Source organism: Hirundo rustica, chromosome 8 (genome assembly GCF_015227805.2).
Source record: "Hirundo rustica isolate bHirRus1 chromosome 8, bHirRus1.pri.v3, whole genome shotgun sequence".
NCBI lineage: Eukaryota > Metazoa > Chordata > Aves > Passeriformes > Hirundinidae > Hirundo > Hirundo rustica.
This window is the reverse complement of record NC_053457.1, coordinates 34,946,941-34,965,373: the sequence shown is the minus strand read 5'-3', so window position 1 is coordinate 34,965,373 and position 18,433 is coordinate 34,946,941. Positions and strand designations below refer to the sequence as shown.

General features: G+C 50.2%; 1 protein-coding gene and 1 long non-coding RNA gene across 2 annotated transcripts; both read left to right on the top strand.

The window, feature by feature from the left end:
* Positions 1 to 3,736: 3,736 nt before the first annotated feature.
* Positions 3,737 to 6,339, top strand: LOC120756037 (uncharacterized). The gene is made up of 2 exons (XR_005701990.2): positions 3,737 to 5,592; positions 5,995 to 6,339. It is a non-coding gene; the product is annotated as an uncharacterized LOC120756037 (long non-coding RNA).
* A 4,646-nt stretch (positions 6,340 to 10,985) lies between these two features.
* On the top strand, positions 10,986 to 17,033 carry C8H10orf143 (chromosome 8 C10orf143 homolog). The gene is made up of 4 exons (XM_040072133.2): positions 10,986 to 11,071; positions 14,404 to 14,544; positions 14,720 to 14,785; positions 15,576 to 17,033. The coding sequence occupies exons 1-4, from the start codon at positions 11,003 to 11,005 to the stop codon at positions 15,603 to 15,605; spliced, it is 306 nt and encodes a 101-aa protein (XP_039928067.1). The 5' UTR covers positions 10,986 to 11,002; the 3' UTR covers positions 15,606 to 17,033.
* The last annotated feature ends 1,400 nt before the right edge of the window (positions 17,034 to 18,433 follow it).

Here is an 18,433-nt window from a genome sequence, read left to right as displayed (position 1 = left end):
TTAGGGTCCTTTCCCACCCAAACCATTCCAGGATTTTTGAGCCCACCTGACAGCAGAGTTTAGGGTCCTTTCCCACCCAAACCATTCCAGGATTCTGTTTGAGCCCACCCTGGCAGCAGCAGCACCTCAGGGATGACACTGGATGGGATTTAGGGTCCTTTCCCACCCAAACCATTCCAGGATTCCCTGTCTGAGCCCATCCCTGACAGCAGCAGCACCCCAGGGATGGCACTGGATGGGATTTAGGGTCCTTTCCCACCCAAACCATTCCCAGTTTCTGTTTGAGCCCACCCTGGCAGCAGCAGCACCCCAGGGATGGCACTGGATGGGATTTAGGGTCCTTTCCCACCCAAACCATTCCAGGATTCCCTGTCTGAGCCCACGCTGGCAGCAGCAGCACCCCAGGGATGACAGAACGAGGGGATTTGAACAGTGAGGCAAGAGAGGCGCTCCGAGAGGAAGCTGTCCGTGTGCTGGAGCGTTCCCTCCCCGCAGGGCTGTCCCCTGTCCCGGGGGGTGGCCCCGGCCTCACCTGCACGAAGGTGACCTGGCTGTGCTCCCGCGCCAGCGCCGCCATCACCTCGTTCATCTGCGCGCACTGCGGAGCCCAGGACGCCCAGAAGTGCACCACCACCAGGGACCTGGGGAGAAACGGCATTCCTGGGAAAAGCGCCCAAAAACGGGGATCACGGAATCACCCAGCCCGGGAAAGGCCGCCAGGGTCACCACCCAGGTGCCCCAGCCCGTCCCCAGCCCTGAGCCCTGAGTGCCGCCTCCAGGAACTCCTGGGACACTCCAGGGGTGGGGATTCCATAAAAACCCAACCCCCACCGCCCTGCTGAGATTAAAAACAAACCTTTGAAGCAAGATCAGAACTTCTCCTTTCCTTTCCCAGGAACCATTCTGCCCCCAGCCAGCACTGCTGAGGCCACACAGTACAAAACCCATCACCCTGGAATGTCATTTCTCTGCTGTCATCAGCTCCAACTCCTTATTCCAGGTCTTCTGGGATGTTTGGGATTGGTTCCACACAGCATTTAAAGGTGTGAGCAGAAATCCCATCACACTGGGATTTCACACCAGCTCCCATCTGGGACAACAGCAGTGAGAAGATACTGGAATTTTCAGCTCCCTTCTCCACGTTTGCAGAGGTCAAACCCAGCAGAGAATGGGAATAAGGAATTAAAGAGCCAATGTACTAATATCAATTTACTCAGAAAAATAGAGAAATCAAGTCACCCATACCACAGAGGGCACTTTATGTCTTCTATTCCTAAATAATGGAAGTTCACTGGAAATTGCAGCAGCTGCTACAAGATCCCTGCTGGAGCGGGTCTGGCTGTGTGACCTGATCACACACCCTGGATGCTTTCACAAACTTGATTTTCCAACGACATTCTCGAAAATTCTTGCAGAAAAACAACAGAACAACTTTTCTTTCCCCCTGCAAGTCCTCGGTTTAAGTCTGTGCCCCCGGGAGGACACACCTGGCCACAGGGATGGACCTCAGGACAAATCATCACGGGATTATTTCACCCTCATCCCACCAGAGCCCGGTCCTTCCTCACCAACCTCCAGCTGCAATATATTCACTTTTATCCTCAGGAAGAGCACATTTTAAATTCATTGCACAATGGGTTTTGGAGTTGTTTTGGGTTTTTTGATTTTTTTTTTTTTAATTCATTCACAGAACAATTCAAGTTTTGCAACTGAACTGCTCTCCGAGCACTTCAATTTCACCATAAAAAGGACAGAGTAATGGAAAACATTAAGAAATATAAAAATGACAACTTAGCAAAATGAAGCAGTTAAGTAATTCTAAACAAAGTGCTCCCTGCATTCAACCAAGATCACAAAAAAACCTGCTCCACTGTTAAACAGGGCAGGGACAAAAAGGTTACAACAAATCCCCAATTTTCTCGCTAAACATCAAGATTTACAGTTATTCTACAGAACAAACTTACTGATAACCTGAGGCAAGAAATGTTCATTTTCTGAAACAAGAAATCCTCTGAAATTAACGTGCTATTATAAATGCTGTTTCCAAGGAAGAATTATCAGAATTATCATCTTGGGGCCAAGATCATGGATAAAATAATAAATTCCTTTAGGGAGAAAACTGAACCATGTTCTGTGGCAAAGGCAGTGAGAAAATTACTGGTGGGGTTTTTTTAAACAACCTTAAAATATTGCGTTTGTTCCTGAAGCCTTTTTCATTTGGGCACCTGAGTTTCTTCTGTAATGTCCCTACAAAAAATTTCCAGGAGTGAAAGTGGAAGTCCTGCAGCAAGCCTGGAGGAAATTCTGTTCCTTTATCCCAGAACCATCATTTAACAGCATTTCCTTCTGCTGTCCTTATGAACTGATGCTGCTATTCCACCACACTTTTAATAACCTGCAAATCTCTAATTACAGAGGTGGTCACTGCAGCGTTCCCTCCCGAAGTTAAACATGTGCATGGAACAAAACCACTGGAATTGTTCCAGGACAGGATGGACGGGGCTGGGAGCACCCTGGGACAGTGGAAGGTGTCCCTGGATGGGCTTTTAGATTCCAAACCAGGCTGGAATGGCAGCAAAAGCAGAGCCCTGCCATTAATCATTAGAGCACAAAACCAGATTAATGAGAACCCTGGGCAGGAGATGAATAATTGAGAATAATATGACGGATAAATGAATTTATTCTGTGTCAACAGACACCCAGCCCTGCTGTTCCCATTGAAGTGTCACTGCTGTTCCCACCGAATTGTCCTGGTGGTTTTGCTGACACCTTCCGCGGCTGGAGGACAATCCCAGCTCGCGGGGCAGCTCTGCTTTATGGGATTTTCCAGCCAATTCCGCCCCAAATTCCCTGCGGCAGAAGCCGCTGCAGGAGGGCACCTGCGGCTGCTGAGCCAGGGGAACGCGGGGCCGCCAAAGCCCGAGCCAAAGCCGAGCCTTGGCGCAGTTTGGGGCTCGGTTTGTCTCGATTTTGGGGTTTTTTATCTTCCCCGCGCTCGGTTTCACCGAGCGCTGCGGCAGCACCGGCCCCTCCCGAGCTGCGCCCTGCGGGGACACGGGAGGGGACACCGGGAATGGCACCGAGGGACGGGACACCGGGAATGGCACCGAGGGACGGGACACCGGGAATGGCACCCATGGAGAGGACACCGGGATGGCATCAAGTGATGGGAGCCGGGGATGGTACACCAAAGAGGAGACACCGGGATGGGGACCTCGGGATGGCACCAATGGAGGAGACTCAGGGGTGGCACCGCGGGGACGGAACCCAAGGGAAGGGACAAAGGAACGGGCTCTCCCCCCGCAGTGTCCCCTCACCTGTCCGGGCGCTGCAGCAGCTGCTGGAACTGCTCGGCGGAGCCCGCGGCCGCCACCGCGCCCGCCATGGCCGGGCTGAGGGAGGGACACGTGGTGTCGCCGCCGGGTCACGTGGCGCCACCCGCGTCACGTGCGTCCGCCCCGGGTCACGCGCTCCCTCACGCTTCACGTGACCGTCCCGCGTCACGTGGCCCCGCCTGCGTCACGTGTCCTCATGTCACGTGTCCTTCCCTGTCCCCCCGTGCCCCTCGTGTCCTCCCGTGCCCCCCCCGTGCCCCCCTCCGTGCCCCTCGTGTCCTCCCGTGCCCCCCCCCGTGCCCCCCTCCGTGCTCCCCGTGCCCCCCGTGTCCCCCGTGCCCCCCTCCGTGCCCCTCGTGTCCCCCGTGCCCCCCCCGTGTCCCCCCCCCTGTGTCCCCCCCCCGTGCCCCCCGTGCCATCCCGCCCCGTTCCAAGGGCAGGGACACATCCCGCGGGCCGGGCTGCTCCAGGTCACACCCGGCCCCAACGCGCCAAACGGCAAATTGTCCCGAAAACGCTGTTCTGGGGTGTTCCGCTGTGCCAGGCGGCGACAAGGGACAGTTCATCTATTCATCCAGGTTTGAACACTGATGTCACCTCCAATCCGTGAGAAAGGAGATTTCATCCAGATCTGAACACTGATGTCACCTCTAATCAGGGAGAAAGGAGATTTCATCCAGATCTGAACACTGATGTCACCTCTAATCAGTGAGAAAGGAGATTTCATCCCGATTTGAACACTAATGTCACCTCTAATCAGTGAGAAAGGAGATTTCATCCAGATCTGAACACTGATGTCACCTCCAATCCGTGAGAAAGGAGATTTCATCCTGATTTGAACACTGATGTCACCTCCAGTATGTGAGAAAGGAGATTTCATCCCGATTTGAACACTGATGTCACCTCCAGTCAGTGAGAAAGGAGATTTCATCCTGATTTGAAGACTGACGTGCCCTCCAAGTGATGTCCAGCTGCTGGAATGGCAGTGCTGGAATTGCCTTGTTGACATCTCCCATCGATCCCATCTCCCACCTCTGGAGAAGAGGGGTTCCCGCTGATAGAGGGCACCGGGAATACAGAATTTGCCAGCCCTGAGGACACTTGGCAGAGCTCCCAAGATAAAGGAGAAACCAATAAAAACAACTGGCCAGCTGTGCTGGGTCAGCTCCTGCTGGGAAAGAAGGGGATTCCAGGAGGAGCGACCAGCAACCCGAGAAACCCCGAAAGCAGAGGAACGCCGGGAATCCACGAGGAGCAAGGGAATCATGAGGGAGAAGATAGAGCACTAATTAATAAGGGAACCATGTGACCAGTGAGCGTTTGTGCCTTTGTTTGGTGAAATGTAGAGACGGTGACAAGTTCTGGTAGCTGTGTGCTGGCTTGGGGGATCAGCCCAGTGCCCTCGTTGTGCAGGGCTGGGAATAAATCCCATAACTCTGTGGTGGGGACCAGGCTCTTCCACACCGGGATAAAAAACCCAAACATTTGGGATGACACTGCCAGGGATCCAGGGGCAGCCACAGCTGCTCTGGGAATTCCATCCCCACCCTCCCAGGGAACTATTCCCTCCCAATATCCCATCTGAATCTCCTCTTTTCCAGTTTAGAGCTATTCCCTGTGTCCTGTCCTGTTGGAGTCCAGGGCATTCCTTTGGTTGCCCTGGAGGGTCAGGGACCTGGGCAGGGGGGTCTGGGACCCCAACCCAGGGCTCAGAGAGACACTGGCTTTGATTTCAGTCCATAGGAAAAACTTCCTGCACTGAGAGAAGGTTTACATGCCACAAGAATGTGAGAAATAGTAGTTAGCTTATCACAGAATGAGAAAATAATAGTTTTAGGTTTCTAGCATTGAAGTGAATGGGGACAAGATGGAGAATCTGGGGCGTTGTCTCCTTCTCCTTCTCCTTCTTCTTCCCTCACTCCATTGCTGCATTGACGTGGCACAAAGTAGTTAGTGAGGATTGGGTCAGAGTAAAGATGACCTTTTTAGTAATAGTGATAGACATTGGTAAGAAATAGTAAATAAGAAATACGTAGTAATTAGTATAAAAGATAAGGACAGCCCAGCTCGGGGGGAGACGTGAGGAATCCATGCAGCTGCGAACATCTTGTCGGACTCAGAGAAAATTGTAAGATAAGAAACAATAAACGAAGTATGCAACCTTGAGAAATCTAAACCTGAGAACTCCGTCTCTTCCTTCGGCTCGGCTCGGAGCTGTGCAGGGGAGCAAGGACCCTGAAACCACCTCAATGTTGGGGTAAGCCCCCGACACTCTCCCTCCATCCCTTGTCCCCAGTCCCTCTCCAGCTCTCCTGGAGCCCCTTCAGGCCCTGCCAGGGGCTCGGAGCTCTCCCTGGAGCTTCTCCTCTCCAGGTGAGCACCCCCAGGTGTGGCTCCAGGACACTTCTGGAGCGTGTCCAGGTCCCCCTGGATGCCGTCCCGTCCTTCGGGGGTGTCACTGCCCCCTCAGCCTGGTGTCACCTGCCCGGGTGCCAGCGGTGCCGCCGTCCCCTCGTGTGTCCTCGGTGTCACTGGTCCCAGTGCAGCCCCGGGGGACCCCACTGCTCACTGCTGCATCAGCACTCGGAGCCAGGGACCCTCTGGAACATCGGGCTGCTGCTCAGGATGACAAACTCCCGTTTCTCCTCGCGTTTGCCAGGATATTCAGCGGAGAAGAACCGGGGGCGTTGTCAAGGTGAAACGAGCTTCTCGCCGCTGGAGCTCGCTGCCCATAAATCTGGAACTGGGATTACGCCAGCGATGGGAATTGCAGGGTGGATGAGAACAGTGAATATTTATTTTGGGCTGTCCGACAATCCTCCTGATGCAGAAAGAGACAAAAATGAACCCAAAGCACTCTGAGCTCTGTGCTGTTAAAAAGAGAGAGCCGGGAATTTCGCCGTTCGGATAAATCTCATATAAAAATGTTGACACATTTAATCAACAGCGTTTTATCTGAATTCTCAACAAGCAAATTAATGCAAAATAAACTATTAATATCTCAGCTTGTTGTCTTTTCCTGTAGACTAAAACACTTATGAAGAAAACAAAGAAAAAGATATAAAACTACACATTTTCCATAAATACATTCTAGTTGATATCAATTGTGTGAATGGAGAAAAGAAAGTCTAATTCTGTTGTGTCTTCTTTGATATTTTAACCCGACAGAAACCCAGTGGAATAATCAGAAATTCCAGCCTTTAGGAAAAGCACGCTTGGGATTTTATCCCTTGTTTTGCTGAGTTTCAGAGCTTTTAAAAATTACTGTTCCTCTCTCAAAAAACAAGGAAAAAGGGTGAGGTTTTCCTCCCATAAAATATTTGTTTTGAAGAAAATAATTTTGTTTAAACCCCGAGTTCTTGTGTTATCAAGAGCATCGCCCAATTTTATTTTAGATTCTAGCTCTTACCAAATAAAATCCGCATGGAATAACAGGGAAAACACCTGGCTGTGCTGTTAGTGGGGCTAAACCAGGGAATTCCACAAACAATTTCCAGAAATTCCTATTTTTCAATGGGAAATCCCTCTGCCTTTGGAGTTCCCCACCAAATACACTTTTGCTGTGGACATTCCCTGTGTATTCCTCCCCTGGAAAAGGCTGGAATCCCTGCTGCCGGATTCGCTCTGGGTTCGGGATCCTTTTCCCGTGTTTCAGTCCCATTCCCGGGGAGTTCCCAACAAGCAGAGGTGAATTTTGGCTGTGAAGGAATTCAGCAGAGGGAATCCCAAGGGTCTGCGTCCAGACATTATGGGATGGAGGCCAAGGCTCCGGGAATGAGGCGTGGGACAGATGGAACCCCTGGAAATAAATCTCCTCCCTCCGTGGCCGATGCCAACTCCAGCTCTGCCCCGTAAATCAAACCCTCAGCCTGGAGAAGAGGTTCCCGAGACCTTTTCCAGGTTCCCTGGGAAGGGAGAGCCGAGGATTGCTGCTCCAAATGGATAGGCCCACGGAGACAGGGAAGAGCTAAATCTCCCTCCCCTCCGGCCGTATTTCTGGGATCCCATATGGAGCCTGGCAGGAGCGGCCCAGGGAAGCTTCAAGGACTCGGGGTGGAGCAGGCAGGGGAACAAATCAAGCTGGCAAGTGCCAGGTGATGCCCCGCTCACCTGCAGCTCCAAGGAGATGTGTGAGGAGCCCAAACCGGGGTGAAAACCCCCCGGGGGAAGAGGCTGGCTGGGTGCACTCCCAAATCCCACAGCACTTTTCCAGCGGCTTTCCCAAAGCGTTCCCTTCACATGGGCGAATTCCCACGTTTTAGTGCCCAGCTGGTTTTAGTTTTTAGTTTGGACACAGGGTTAGTGTGATACATTCCAGCTGGGAATTCCCCGAAATCTTGATGTTTTAACCCAATTCCTGTTCTCACCAGTCCCTGATCCCCTATTTTCTTGCACGGCAGAAAAGTTCCGGGTGCTCAATGCTGTTAATGTTACAGACAGATAACAGGAATGAGACTGGAATTCCAGCTGGAAGTAGCTGGAACTTGCCAAGTATTCAGGATATATCCACACTCTGTTTTGATCCAGAAATAGGATTTATTGCAGTGTAAAATAAAAAAAAAAAAAGTCATTTCAGAATGCACCTAACAACCTCATGTGGCTACATCCTTTTTTATTCTGATATAATTCTTCTGATATTAAAATAGAATTGATATTAAATGAAGAAATTGAATTAAAAAATGAAGAAACAAAATTAAATTTTAAAACATTTACTGAAGAGCACAGGGAAAGGGCTCTGGCAGGTCACCAGTTCTCGTGGTTGAATGTCACGGAGATGGACACGCAGAATAGAACAAAATAATGGGGAATTTTACTGGGAAGACATGGAAATACTGGTATTTTCCTCTGGGAAATGGTAAAATGAAGAGCCCAGTTGAAGTTCTACAGATCTCATTCAGCTTTGGCCCAAAAAAAAAAGAGAACAAAGAGGTTTGGGATTGTAATTAATGTTTTAAGTCCCGAGGCTGTCTCCCAGCACTCAGCAAGGAGTGCCGGGGAACAGGGGGAAGCTGCGAGGAGTTTGTGGCTCCTAAATCCATTTACTTGGGGTAGAAAGAATTCAGGCAAACAGGTTTTATTCTGTAGGGGTGGCCAAACTCCGGGGCAGGGTGTGGGATCTCCATCCTTGGAAGAGGAGTTTCCCCTTGGGACACAATCCTGCTTCAGCGAGGGCTTGGACTTGAGCATCTCAAAAGGTTGCTTCCAACCCAGATAATTCTGAGAAATTTGTCTCCTTCTAAATCACCTGGAACCCTGTGAAATGAGGGAGTTAACAGCAGAGAAAGGATGGAGAAAAAGGGGGGAAACTGAGAGGAGAATGAGGCTTGTGAGTCCTCACTTCCTCAGGATACAACACCAAACCTAAAAATGGTGTTTTGGGACGGTGCAAAGGAATTTCTCTGCGAATCCAGGGCAAAATCTGTCAGATAAAAATCGGATGGTGGATGAGATGGATGTGGCACAGAATGCCCGGGCTTTGTGGTGCATCCCATTGTTCTCACCAGGAACAGGCGCTGGAAAATCTTCCACAGAGCCTGGCACTGGGAAATGTTCCACAGAGCTGGGCACTGGAAAACATTCCACAGAGCCTGGTACTGGCATTCCACAGAGCCTGGCACAGGGAAATCTTCCACAGAGCCTGGTACTGGAAAATATTCCACAGAGCCTCGTACTGGAAAACGTTCCACAGAGCCTGGTACTAGAAAATATTCCACAGAGCCTGGCACTGGGAAATGTTCCACAGAGCCTCGTACTGGAAAATATTCCACAGAGCCTGGCACTGGAAAACGTTCCACAGAGCCTGGTGCTGGGAAGCGTTCCACAGAGCCCGGCAGGACACGTAAGCAGGCTCTGGGGTGGGACTGGGAGGTGGTTTGGAAATAATGAAATAAATCTGATTTGTTGGACTGGGTTTGGATTTGGTTCCAGCGCTGCAGGGGCTTGGGATGTTCTGCAAACTGGATTTACCTGGATTTTGGTTACTCTGCTATCAGGCATGGCAAGTGCTAAATGAAATAAAAGAAAAACCAGAAGAATCTGTGGATTATCTTTTGTGAGATGCCCTCAGGCTCAGGGAATGTGACAGAGCATCTCCTGGAAGTACAGCTAGATCCCGAGTGAGGAATAAGCTCCAGAAGGAACGAATGCCAGGGGATAATCTGTGTTCTCTCCTGCAAAACTGACTGGGGCAGTTGGAAGGCCAGCAGTGTCTCACCAGACAGGGATGGAGCTCCTTCCCTGTGGGAAAGCCTGGGAGAACTGGGATTCTTCAGCCTGGAGAAGGATCCGGTGTGTGACTGTCCTAGGGTAACTTTATGATGCTTGTATCCCCAATCGTCTGTTCTGTTTGTGCTGTATATTGAGTCCTGTGCCTTTAAGACTGGTTCTAAGAGCAAGGAGAAGCGCAGAGTTTGTTCTGAGAAAACTGCCCGACTCCTCCACATTCTTCTGCGGATGGGGGTTCGGCGGAGGCTTGGAGAGACTGCAGGACAGAGATCTTGTTTTGCTTTTAGTTCGTTTCAGCTAGCTAGGGCAGAGAAGTTCCCTAGACTGTTTTCCTTTTTCCTTGGAACTGTTTAAACCTGCTCTGGACTGAAAACCCAGGGGAGCACTGGGGGCTGCACCTGCGGCCCACCGGGGCCTGGACCTCGGCATTTTCCAGCAGCGCCGGAGGGACCGGGACTGAGGAGACGCTGAGAGAGAGCTGAGCTACACCCACGGCAAGGACTTTCTCAATTTGCCATCTCACTCCAGAACAAGAGGTTTTACTGCTTCATATTATTCATTCTTTATACTTGTATGCACTTCATTTGTTTAGTAAAATAGTTTTTTCCACTTTTCTCCAAAGAGGTTTTTTTTACCGGACCGGTTGGAAGGAGGGGCCACTTAGGTTTGCTTCCTGAGAGGGATCCTATACTGGGGTTTTCCCCCAAATTTGTCCCAAACCAGGACAGTGACCTTCCAGTGCCTGAAGGGGCTGCAGGGATGGAGGGACAGGACACGGGGAATGGCTTCAAGCTGACAGTGGGTAGATTTAGACGGGATTTTGGGCAGGAATTGTTCCCTGGCAGGGTGGGCAGGGGCTGGGCTGGAATTCCCAGAGCAGCTGTGGCTGCCCCTGGATCCCTGGCCGTGCCCAAGGCCAGGTTGGACACTGGGGCTGGAGCAGCCTGGGGCAGTGGGAGGTGTCCCTGCCACGGCAGGAGTGGCACTGGGTGGGATTTGGGGTCCCTCCCAAGTGTGGCCGTTCCATGATCCGGACGGGCCGGGCTCGGCGCTCAGCGGTGGATGCAGAGAGGCCGCGATCGCCCGAGCGAACCCGGGACCTGCCCACACACGGGCCGCAACCCCGGGCGGATCCGGGGGACGCTCCGGGGCGGTTCCGGTGTGTGAGGCGGTGCCGGGGCGGTTCCGGGCGGTTCCGGTGTGTGGGGCGGTGCCGGTGTGTGAGGCGGTGCCGGTGTGTGAGGCGGTGCCGGTGTGTGAGGCGGTGCCGGGGCGGCTCCGGGGCGGTTCCGGGGCGGTTCCGGTGTGTGGGGAGGTCCCGGGGCGGCTCCGGGGAGGCTCCGGGGCGGTTCCGGGGCAGTTCCGGGGCGGTGCCGGTGTGTGGGGCGGTTCCGGGGCGGTGCCGGGTCCCGGGGCGGTCCCGGGGCGGTCTCGGTACCGCCATGGCCGCGGGGCCGGTGCGGGGCCGGCGCGGAGCGCTCGGGCCGGGGGGAGCCGGGGAGCCGGAATGCGTGAGTCGGGAACGGGAACGGGAACGGGAACGGGAACGGGAACGGGAACAGTGACCCGGAATGGGAATGGTGACCGGGAATGGGACCGGGAACGGGACCGGGCATGGGGCCGAGGCTCCGCTCCGCTCCGGTCGCAGCCCCTCGCCGCCCGGGCCGTGTCGCGACTGTCGCGGGTGGTGCCGCCTCGGGTGCGCCGGGAGCAGGGGCTGAGCTCAACAGGCTTTGGGCTTCTGCTTTTTTCTCCTTGTTTTTTTTTTCCCGCGTTTCTTTTCCCGCGTTTTGTCTAGTGCGTTTTCTTTTTCCCCTTTTTCCTTTTTCTTTTTTTTTTTTTTTTAATGCCTTCTATTCCTTTCTTATGTTCTTTATTCCTTTTTTCTTTTTGAATTTTTAATTTTTTTCCCTTTTTCCTTTCTTCCTTTTCCTTTCTTCCTCTTCGATTACACATTTCCTTTTACCATCCCCTTTATTCTTTCCCCTTTTTTTCTTTTCAGTTATTTCCCCTTTCTTTCCTTTCCTCCCCCCCCGCCTTTGTTTTTCTTTTCCCTTTCTTTTCCTCCCCCTTTTTTTTTTCCTTTCCCCTTTTTTGTTCCTTTTTTCTCTTTTTTAAATTTTTTTTTTCTTTCTTTCTGGCTGAAACCCTCTTTACCAGGCAGCCTCACTAATTCCATCTATTTCTGCTCTCCTGGCTCCGAGGTGACAGAGAGGAGTCAGAATCCCAGCCTGGTTTGGGTTGGAAGGTTGGATTTTAAGGCATTTGCACTTAGAGGAGTATCAGATTTTCGAGGCCAGAGCTCCCAGTGTGTCCTGGTGTGGATTGATCTCCAGGCAGAGTTTCCCAGGTGGATCTGCATGGATCTCACATTCCCTCTGCATTCCCAGTCAGAGGCATCTTTCCCCAGGGAAATGCAAGGAGCATCTCCACAGGGCCCTCATTCCGCAGGGAATCCAGTGGGGCTATCCCAGGGCAGCTGGGCTGTGCTAGACCTGGGGCACAGGTTTGATGGAACCCCAAACAGGAGGCAGCCTGGCTGTAAAAACGGGGTCAAAAAGCAGAAATTGCACGGCAGGAACATATTAAACGTGGAGGAAACCTTTAGAATTGTACCAAAAATACCCCAGCAGATGAGCAGAACTTTTCCTACAGCTCCTTCAGGTTGGTTGTGCGGTGGAGCTGGGTTTGGCACCGCTTTGGTTTCATCTCTGAGGTCTTTATCCTACCTGTGAGAACGAGTGGGATTTTCCAGGACAGGAAAATTACTTCCCTGCAGAGGGATCTGTTCCCTGCCTGTTGTTGTCTCCTTTCCCAGCTGCCTGCAGCAGTGCCTTGGATGCAATCCCTGCCTGCCTTTGGAGCAGGGAGCTCCTGGATCCCTGTGCGTCCCTGGACCCTGCACAAGCAGGGCTGGTGCATCATTGCTTCTTCCCTCAGAGAGAATTCCAGAGGCTGAATTCCCTGGAGCAAGAGTGCCCAGGCTGGCATTGGTGTGATGAGTTCATCTCCTCCATGTGCTGAATTCCTGACACCAAGCAAACCCCCAGAACAAACCTTGGAGTTTATTTCTAATCAGCCAAATTCCTTCTGGTGTGTGGCATTGAGTCATTTTTCCCTTTCCCCCCTCATCTCACACATATTCCCACTTTTCTGCTGCACTCTGCCTTTCCCTGCAGTGAAGGAGGAGTTCTCCAGCACCAAAGGCAGAGGATATTTTCCCAGTGGGAGGCAATCTCAGGGATTTTCGAGGACCACCCCAGACTTTTATTCCATTATTCCCTTCCTTAATGCAGTCCATATTTCACTTTGGGATTCCCTTCCCACCCTGACATCCTGCCTCCCTTCCTGGTGATCCCATCTCAGCTGTTTCCCACTGAGGTTCCTGGTGCATTGATCCATTTTTGGGTTTTCATAACTTATTCCAGCTTTCAATTTTGTTTCTTTGTTTTGGTAGTCTGTTAGTTCTGTGCCAGCACATCCTCTTCCTGGGAAATCACGTGCTGGAGAAAGAGGTGGAATGTTGGGATCCCTTAAACAGAGTTTGTTTGGGAAAAAAAAAATGTCCCAAGTGTGTGAGCATCTCTGGAACTCAGGCCCTAAATCTGTGTCAGTTTTGTAATTCCCATGACTGTGTTCATTTGCTGCTGGGATTTGGGTCACCCTCCCTTTCCATGGGCAGTCACAGGCCAGGGATATTCCCCTGAAGGTTTCCAGCGGGTGTTTTCCGTGGATTTGCAGCTGAACCTCCCCAGTTCCCAGCGTGGTGCTCAGAGCAGGATTTTTGGCAGTCTCTGGTCACTCAGCACTGGGAGGACTCAGCTCAGCCCTTGGGTTCCCAGGACATCCAAGCATCAGGGCAGAGTTCCAGGAGAAGTGAATGGATTGTGTAGCACTGGAAAGCTGGGAAAAGGTGCCAGTGTTTGGGAAGGACACAAACCCCATCTGCCAGGATGTTCCCATCCCTGGCTCCTCCTGCTGTTTCCTGGGTTTCATCACTCCTTCCACACAACTGCCCTGCTCTGCTCCTTTGATAAACCCCAGTGTTGGAGCCCTGGGCATTGAGAATTCCAGGATTTGCGTGCTGCCAGGCACTGACCCCCAGGCAAACACTGCACTGACCTGAGGCCGTGGAAGAGGATCCCAAAACGGAGTGACAGCGCTGGGATTGTGGGTGTGGGGTTTGGATAGAAGTGTGTGATGTCACAGGGTGCAAAACTCAGAGTTTAAGGGTTTAGAATACAGGAATATACATAAAGCAAGATGGAGGGTTTAGGGTAGAGGCTGAGTTCTTTCACCTTCTTCTTCTTGGGTCTGGGTGGTGTATTGTAACTGGGTAAGAAAATCTGCATTGCAGACCATGGGTGTTTGGTTATTGGGTTAAAAGTAAAGATAATCTAGGTGTCATTTCAGAATTGGACAGTTTGTCCTTAAAAGACCTTATAAAGATAGAGACTGGGCCATTTCTCACTTTGTTAGCAGAACTCACAACTTGTGAGACATTAATGAACATCTGAGTCCGAACACAAAACATCTCTCGAGTGTTTAATCCGGACTCTGACAGAAAAAATCAACCCCCCAGATAAAAAAAAATCAACCCCCCATCCCAGCTCCTGCCTTTTCCCAGGGAGATTTATGGAACTGAGGATCAGAATTCCTGCTCCCTCAGCCTGAGGAGCACTGGGAAATCCCAAATCCGTGGCCTAATTCCTCACAGCCCGTTATTAGCTTCCTGTTCTTCCCCTGGCTGTGGGAGCCTTGGGAGACGCAGGCAGGAAAATCCTGGGAATTTGGGGTCCTGTGCCTTACCCAGCCGTGTAAACATTGCTTTTGCATCTTCCAGAAGCGAGTGTGCAGACTGCTGGACACCATTCCACGGGAGGCCGGTGCCCAGCTGCTGGATTGTGCCATGGATCTGGATTCCAGGCAGAAATTCCTCCCTGGCTCTGCTCCCTGGGCTGCAAAGACAAAGCACAATTCCGTGGTGAGTTCCCACTGCCCACGTGCTTGCTGCAAAATCACTTTTCGAGTACGTTTTATAATAAAGCTGCAAATAATTGCCATTATTATTATTATTATTATTATTATTAGTGTTGTTGTTGGTTTTGTTATTGTTATTATTTTTTGATGATGAATTTGTGTCTGGTTTTGTTCCTCAGATTTTGGAAAATCATGGGAGCAAAGGCAATTCCCAGCCCTGCCCGAGATGTGTTGCTGGAGAATCTGTAAGTGTGGGAATCTCCTTTTTGGGATTAAAAAAAAGAGATTGGCATGTGTTCCTCAGTATTAGATCCGCAAAATGTGAAGTTAATAACGTGCAGAATTGCATTGCTCAGGAATAAAGCATGGAAATGAGAAATGAAGGAGATGGATTCAGCATTTCAGCAGAGCACAAATTAATATTTCCAGCAGCAGCTGGAAAATCTGGAGATTCCCAATACGTTTTTCAGCTTCTCTCTAAAAAGCAGAATTTGGGAAGTAACTGAAAGAAACCAATAATAAAACACTTCTTCCTCTACTCTGGTTTTAGTTGTCCTTGATTTCCTGGATCATAACAAAATAATCAGGAATATTTTGAATTCTCAATCACAGAATATTCAGGGTAGAATGAGATTCAGGAATCTCACCCTGGGTTTTTTTCTGTAATTGGATATCTTTTGGATATTTTTCTGTAAATGGATATTTCCTTTCTGAGGAGTAGATACAGCCTTGGAAATATTGCTCCTTCCAGAGCCAGAATGAGGAGAGGTGTGAGGAAATGCTGAGTGTCCATAGCAAAATCAGATTTGTGGAACTAAAGGCAAAGTTTCCATCAGTTTCCATCAGGAGCTGTGACTGAGCAGACCCTGATTGTGTTAATTTATTTCCCACCCATACCTGGGGGAAAAAGAACAAAAAAAATGGAATATTTGTGGTGGTACTCAGCAATTTAAAATATAAAATTTGAGAACGAAGACTGAGGAAAAGCCTTTGTGCCGAGCTCCTTTGTAGTGACCTGAAATTTTCTCATCCCAGGGCCACTTCAGTCACATCCTGGACTTGTAGAAGTGCAGGTGGGGAAGAGGAGCAGCTCTGATTTCCAGCTGGGATCCCCGGGATGCAGCTGGATCCTGGATCCTGCCCTGCCCTGCCTGTCTCAGCGCACCCCGGGGCCGCCCAGGGCGAAAAATCTGCAATTTTACACCTCCTCAAAAATGCTTCTGCTCCTCAGGTAGCTCAGAATGTGTCTAACAAGGACAAGGAAAGGCTGATTTCATGTTTGGGTAGCTCAGAATTTGTATAAAAATACAGGAAAAGGCTGATTTCATCTTTAGGTAGCTCAGAATTTGTGCAAAAAGACAAGAAAATGCTGATTTCATGTGTGGGTAACTCAGAATTTGTATAAAAATACAAGGAGAGGCTGATTTCATGTTTGGGTAGCTCAGAATTTGTGCAAAAATACAAGAAAATGCTGATTTCACGTTTGGGTAGCTCAGAATTTGTATAAAAATACAAGGAAAGGCTGATTTCATGTTTAGGTAGCTCAGAATTTGTCTGAAATGGACAAGAAAATGCTGATTTCATGTTTGGGTAGCTCAGAATTTGTCTGAAAAGGACAAGAAAAGGCTGATTTCGTGTTTAGGTAGCTCCGAATTTGTATAAAAATACAAGAAAAGGCTGATTTCATGTTTGGGTAACTCAGAATTTGTTCAAAAAGACAAGGAAAAGCTGATTTCTTGTTTTAGACTGGTTGAGTTGAGCTGGCCTTGGGCCCAGAATTCCAAAGGTTTTCCCATTTTCCCTTGGAAAATGCTCCTTTGGAAAACCCTCCTTGGACAGGGCCACAGGCTGGAATGGGAGGGCGCAAATTTTAATTTTTTAAGTGTCTTTGCAGCTGCGAAATCCAGGAAAAATCCCGTTGAAGCTCACACTTAAATCCCCCAAAAAAATCTGTTTATAAAGGCTTGAGGGATGTGATTCCTTGTTCCATGTTTTCCAAGAGGGCTTTCTTAAATCAGTCAGGCTGGGAACAAATTGCAGTTTAATTGCCTGCTCCACTGAAGGCTTTTAATAGTGATTAAAAAAAAAAAATAATAAAAAAATAGATGTGTTTGTAATTTATTTTGGGATTTTCCAGGATCATAAAGCTGGCGCAGGCCGGGGCAGTGAATGTTCCTTTAAAGCAGATTTGTGTCAAATCTGCAGTGGAGCCACAGAGTTATTTTTGTATGCCTTGCAGAACTCTGAAATTCTGTTTTCTTGATGGAAAAATATGTAAACTTTGTATTTCCTCCTGCTGTGGTTTGTACACAGAATAAGCAGAGCGATGCTTTATTTACTTGTATATAGAGAGAAAGGCCCCTGGGCTGTTTTTAATTCAGGTTTAAAGGATCTAATTCTTATTTTTAACTTTGTATTTTGTAAATAAATTGTTCCTTACGAAAGCAGAAGCATTAAACACTACTTTGGCTGCAGCGTGGAATTGTCTGGCTGTGTTATTCCAGGAATGATTTCTGAGGACACCGAGGAATAAAGGTAAATAAAACCCCTGATGGGGAGAAGAAGTACATCCTTTACGTCATGTAAAATCTTTGTAGTAGTAGGTTTAGTTGCTCACTTTATTAATTTGGTGGCAATTACGAGTCCACTTGGCATCTTGACTGCCAAAAAAAAAAAGGAAAAATCAAAATATTGGGATAAGCGGGGTTTAAGGGCAACCTGGACCTGACCGGCCAAGACTTGCTTGGTGTTGAAATGACTACAGTAAATATATTTAAATTTATCTTTGTTTATTTTAAATATTATACTTCATTGAATGCACTTAAAATCCATGCTGTTTGTGCCTGGATCGGTTGCTTCAGACCTCGGAGCTCTCCTGGGAGCGTGGTGTGCTACCCTGTGCTAGCAGGGCACACACTGATAGCTCGGGTCTGCCTCGATTGCTGCGGGTAATTAGCAAATTAACGCCAGGCTTGCACCCCTGGGTGTCCAGGCTGGGCTGGGTGCTCGGGGCAGCCACGGAGCTCTGAGCACACGGACTTTTCCTGGGGCTTGAAGTGCTCAGGCTGCCTTTGGGAGCGTGCTGCAGTCCTTCTCTTCCATTTCCCAGGGGTAATGAGTGGCTTGGCCAGGGATCCTGCAGCGGGACACCAGCACTCAGCCATTCCTCTCCCTTCCCTGGGTTCTTCTCAAGGAGGCCACCAAAAATATATATATAAATAAAGCCGTGGCCACAGTATTTAAATACACAGAAAAATAAAAAATCCTGGGAAGATGCAACAGAATCCCGGAATTGTTCAGGTTGGAAAAGGCTCTGAGAGCATCGGGTCCAACCACCCCCAGCACTGCCCAGGCCGCCGCTGCCCCGTGTCCCCAGGTGCCACATGCACAGGGCTGTGAAATCCCCCAGGGATGGGGGCTGCAGCCCCGCCAGGCTGCCCAGCCCTTCCCAGCAAGGAATTTTCCCAATATCCAACCTGAGCCTCCCCTGGCACAGCCTGAGGCTGTTTCTTGTCACAGAATTCCAGACTGGTTTGGGCTGGAAGGACCTCAAAGATCATCCATGCCATGGCAGGGACACCTCCCACTGTCCCAGGCTGCTCCAGCCCCAGTGTCCAACCTGGCCTTGGGCACTGCCAGGGATCCAGGGGCAGCCACAGCTGCTCTGGGAATTCCAGCCCAGACCTTCAGCACCCTGCCAGGGAGCAATTCCTGATTCCCAGTCTCCCATCCATCCCTGCCCTGTGGCAGTGGGAGCCGTTCCCTGTGTCCTGTCCCTCCATCCCTCATCCCAAATCCCTGTGCAGCCTCTCCCAAGCCTGGAGCGCGCTGTGCTTGGCTCTGCTGTTCCCAGCTCTGCCCCTGACCCTTTCCAAGCCCAGCTCCCAGAGCAG

Bases quoted from the DNA above. Each gene is read 5' to 3' on its own strand.
- C8H10orf143 (XM_040072133.2), top strand. From the start codon at position 11,003: ATGGCCGCGGGGCCGGTGCGGGGCCGGCGCGGAGCGCTCGGGCCGGGG. The intron at 14,545-14,719 runs GTGAGTTCCCAC...TTTGTTCCTCAG, and splicing joins AGACAAAGCACAATTCCGTG to ATTTTGGAAAATCATGGGAG. The intron at 14,786-15,575 runs GTAAGTGTGGGA...TTCTCATCCCAG, and splicing joins GATGTGTTGCTGGAGAATCT to GGCCACTTCAGTCACATCCT.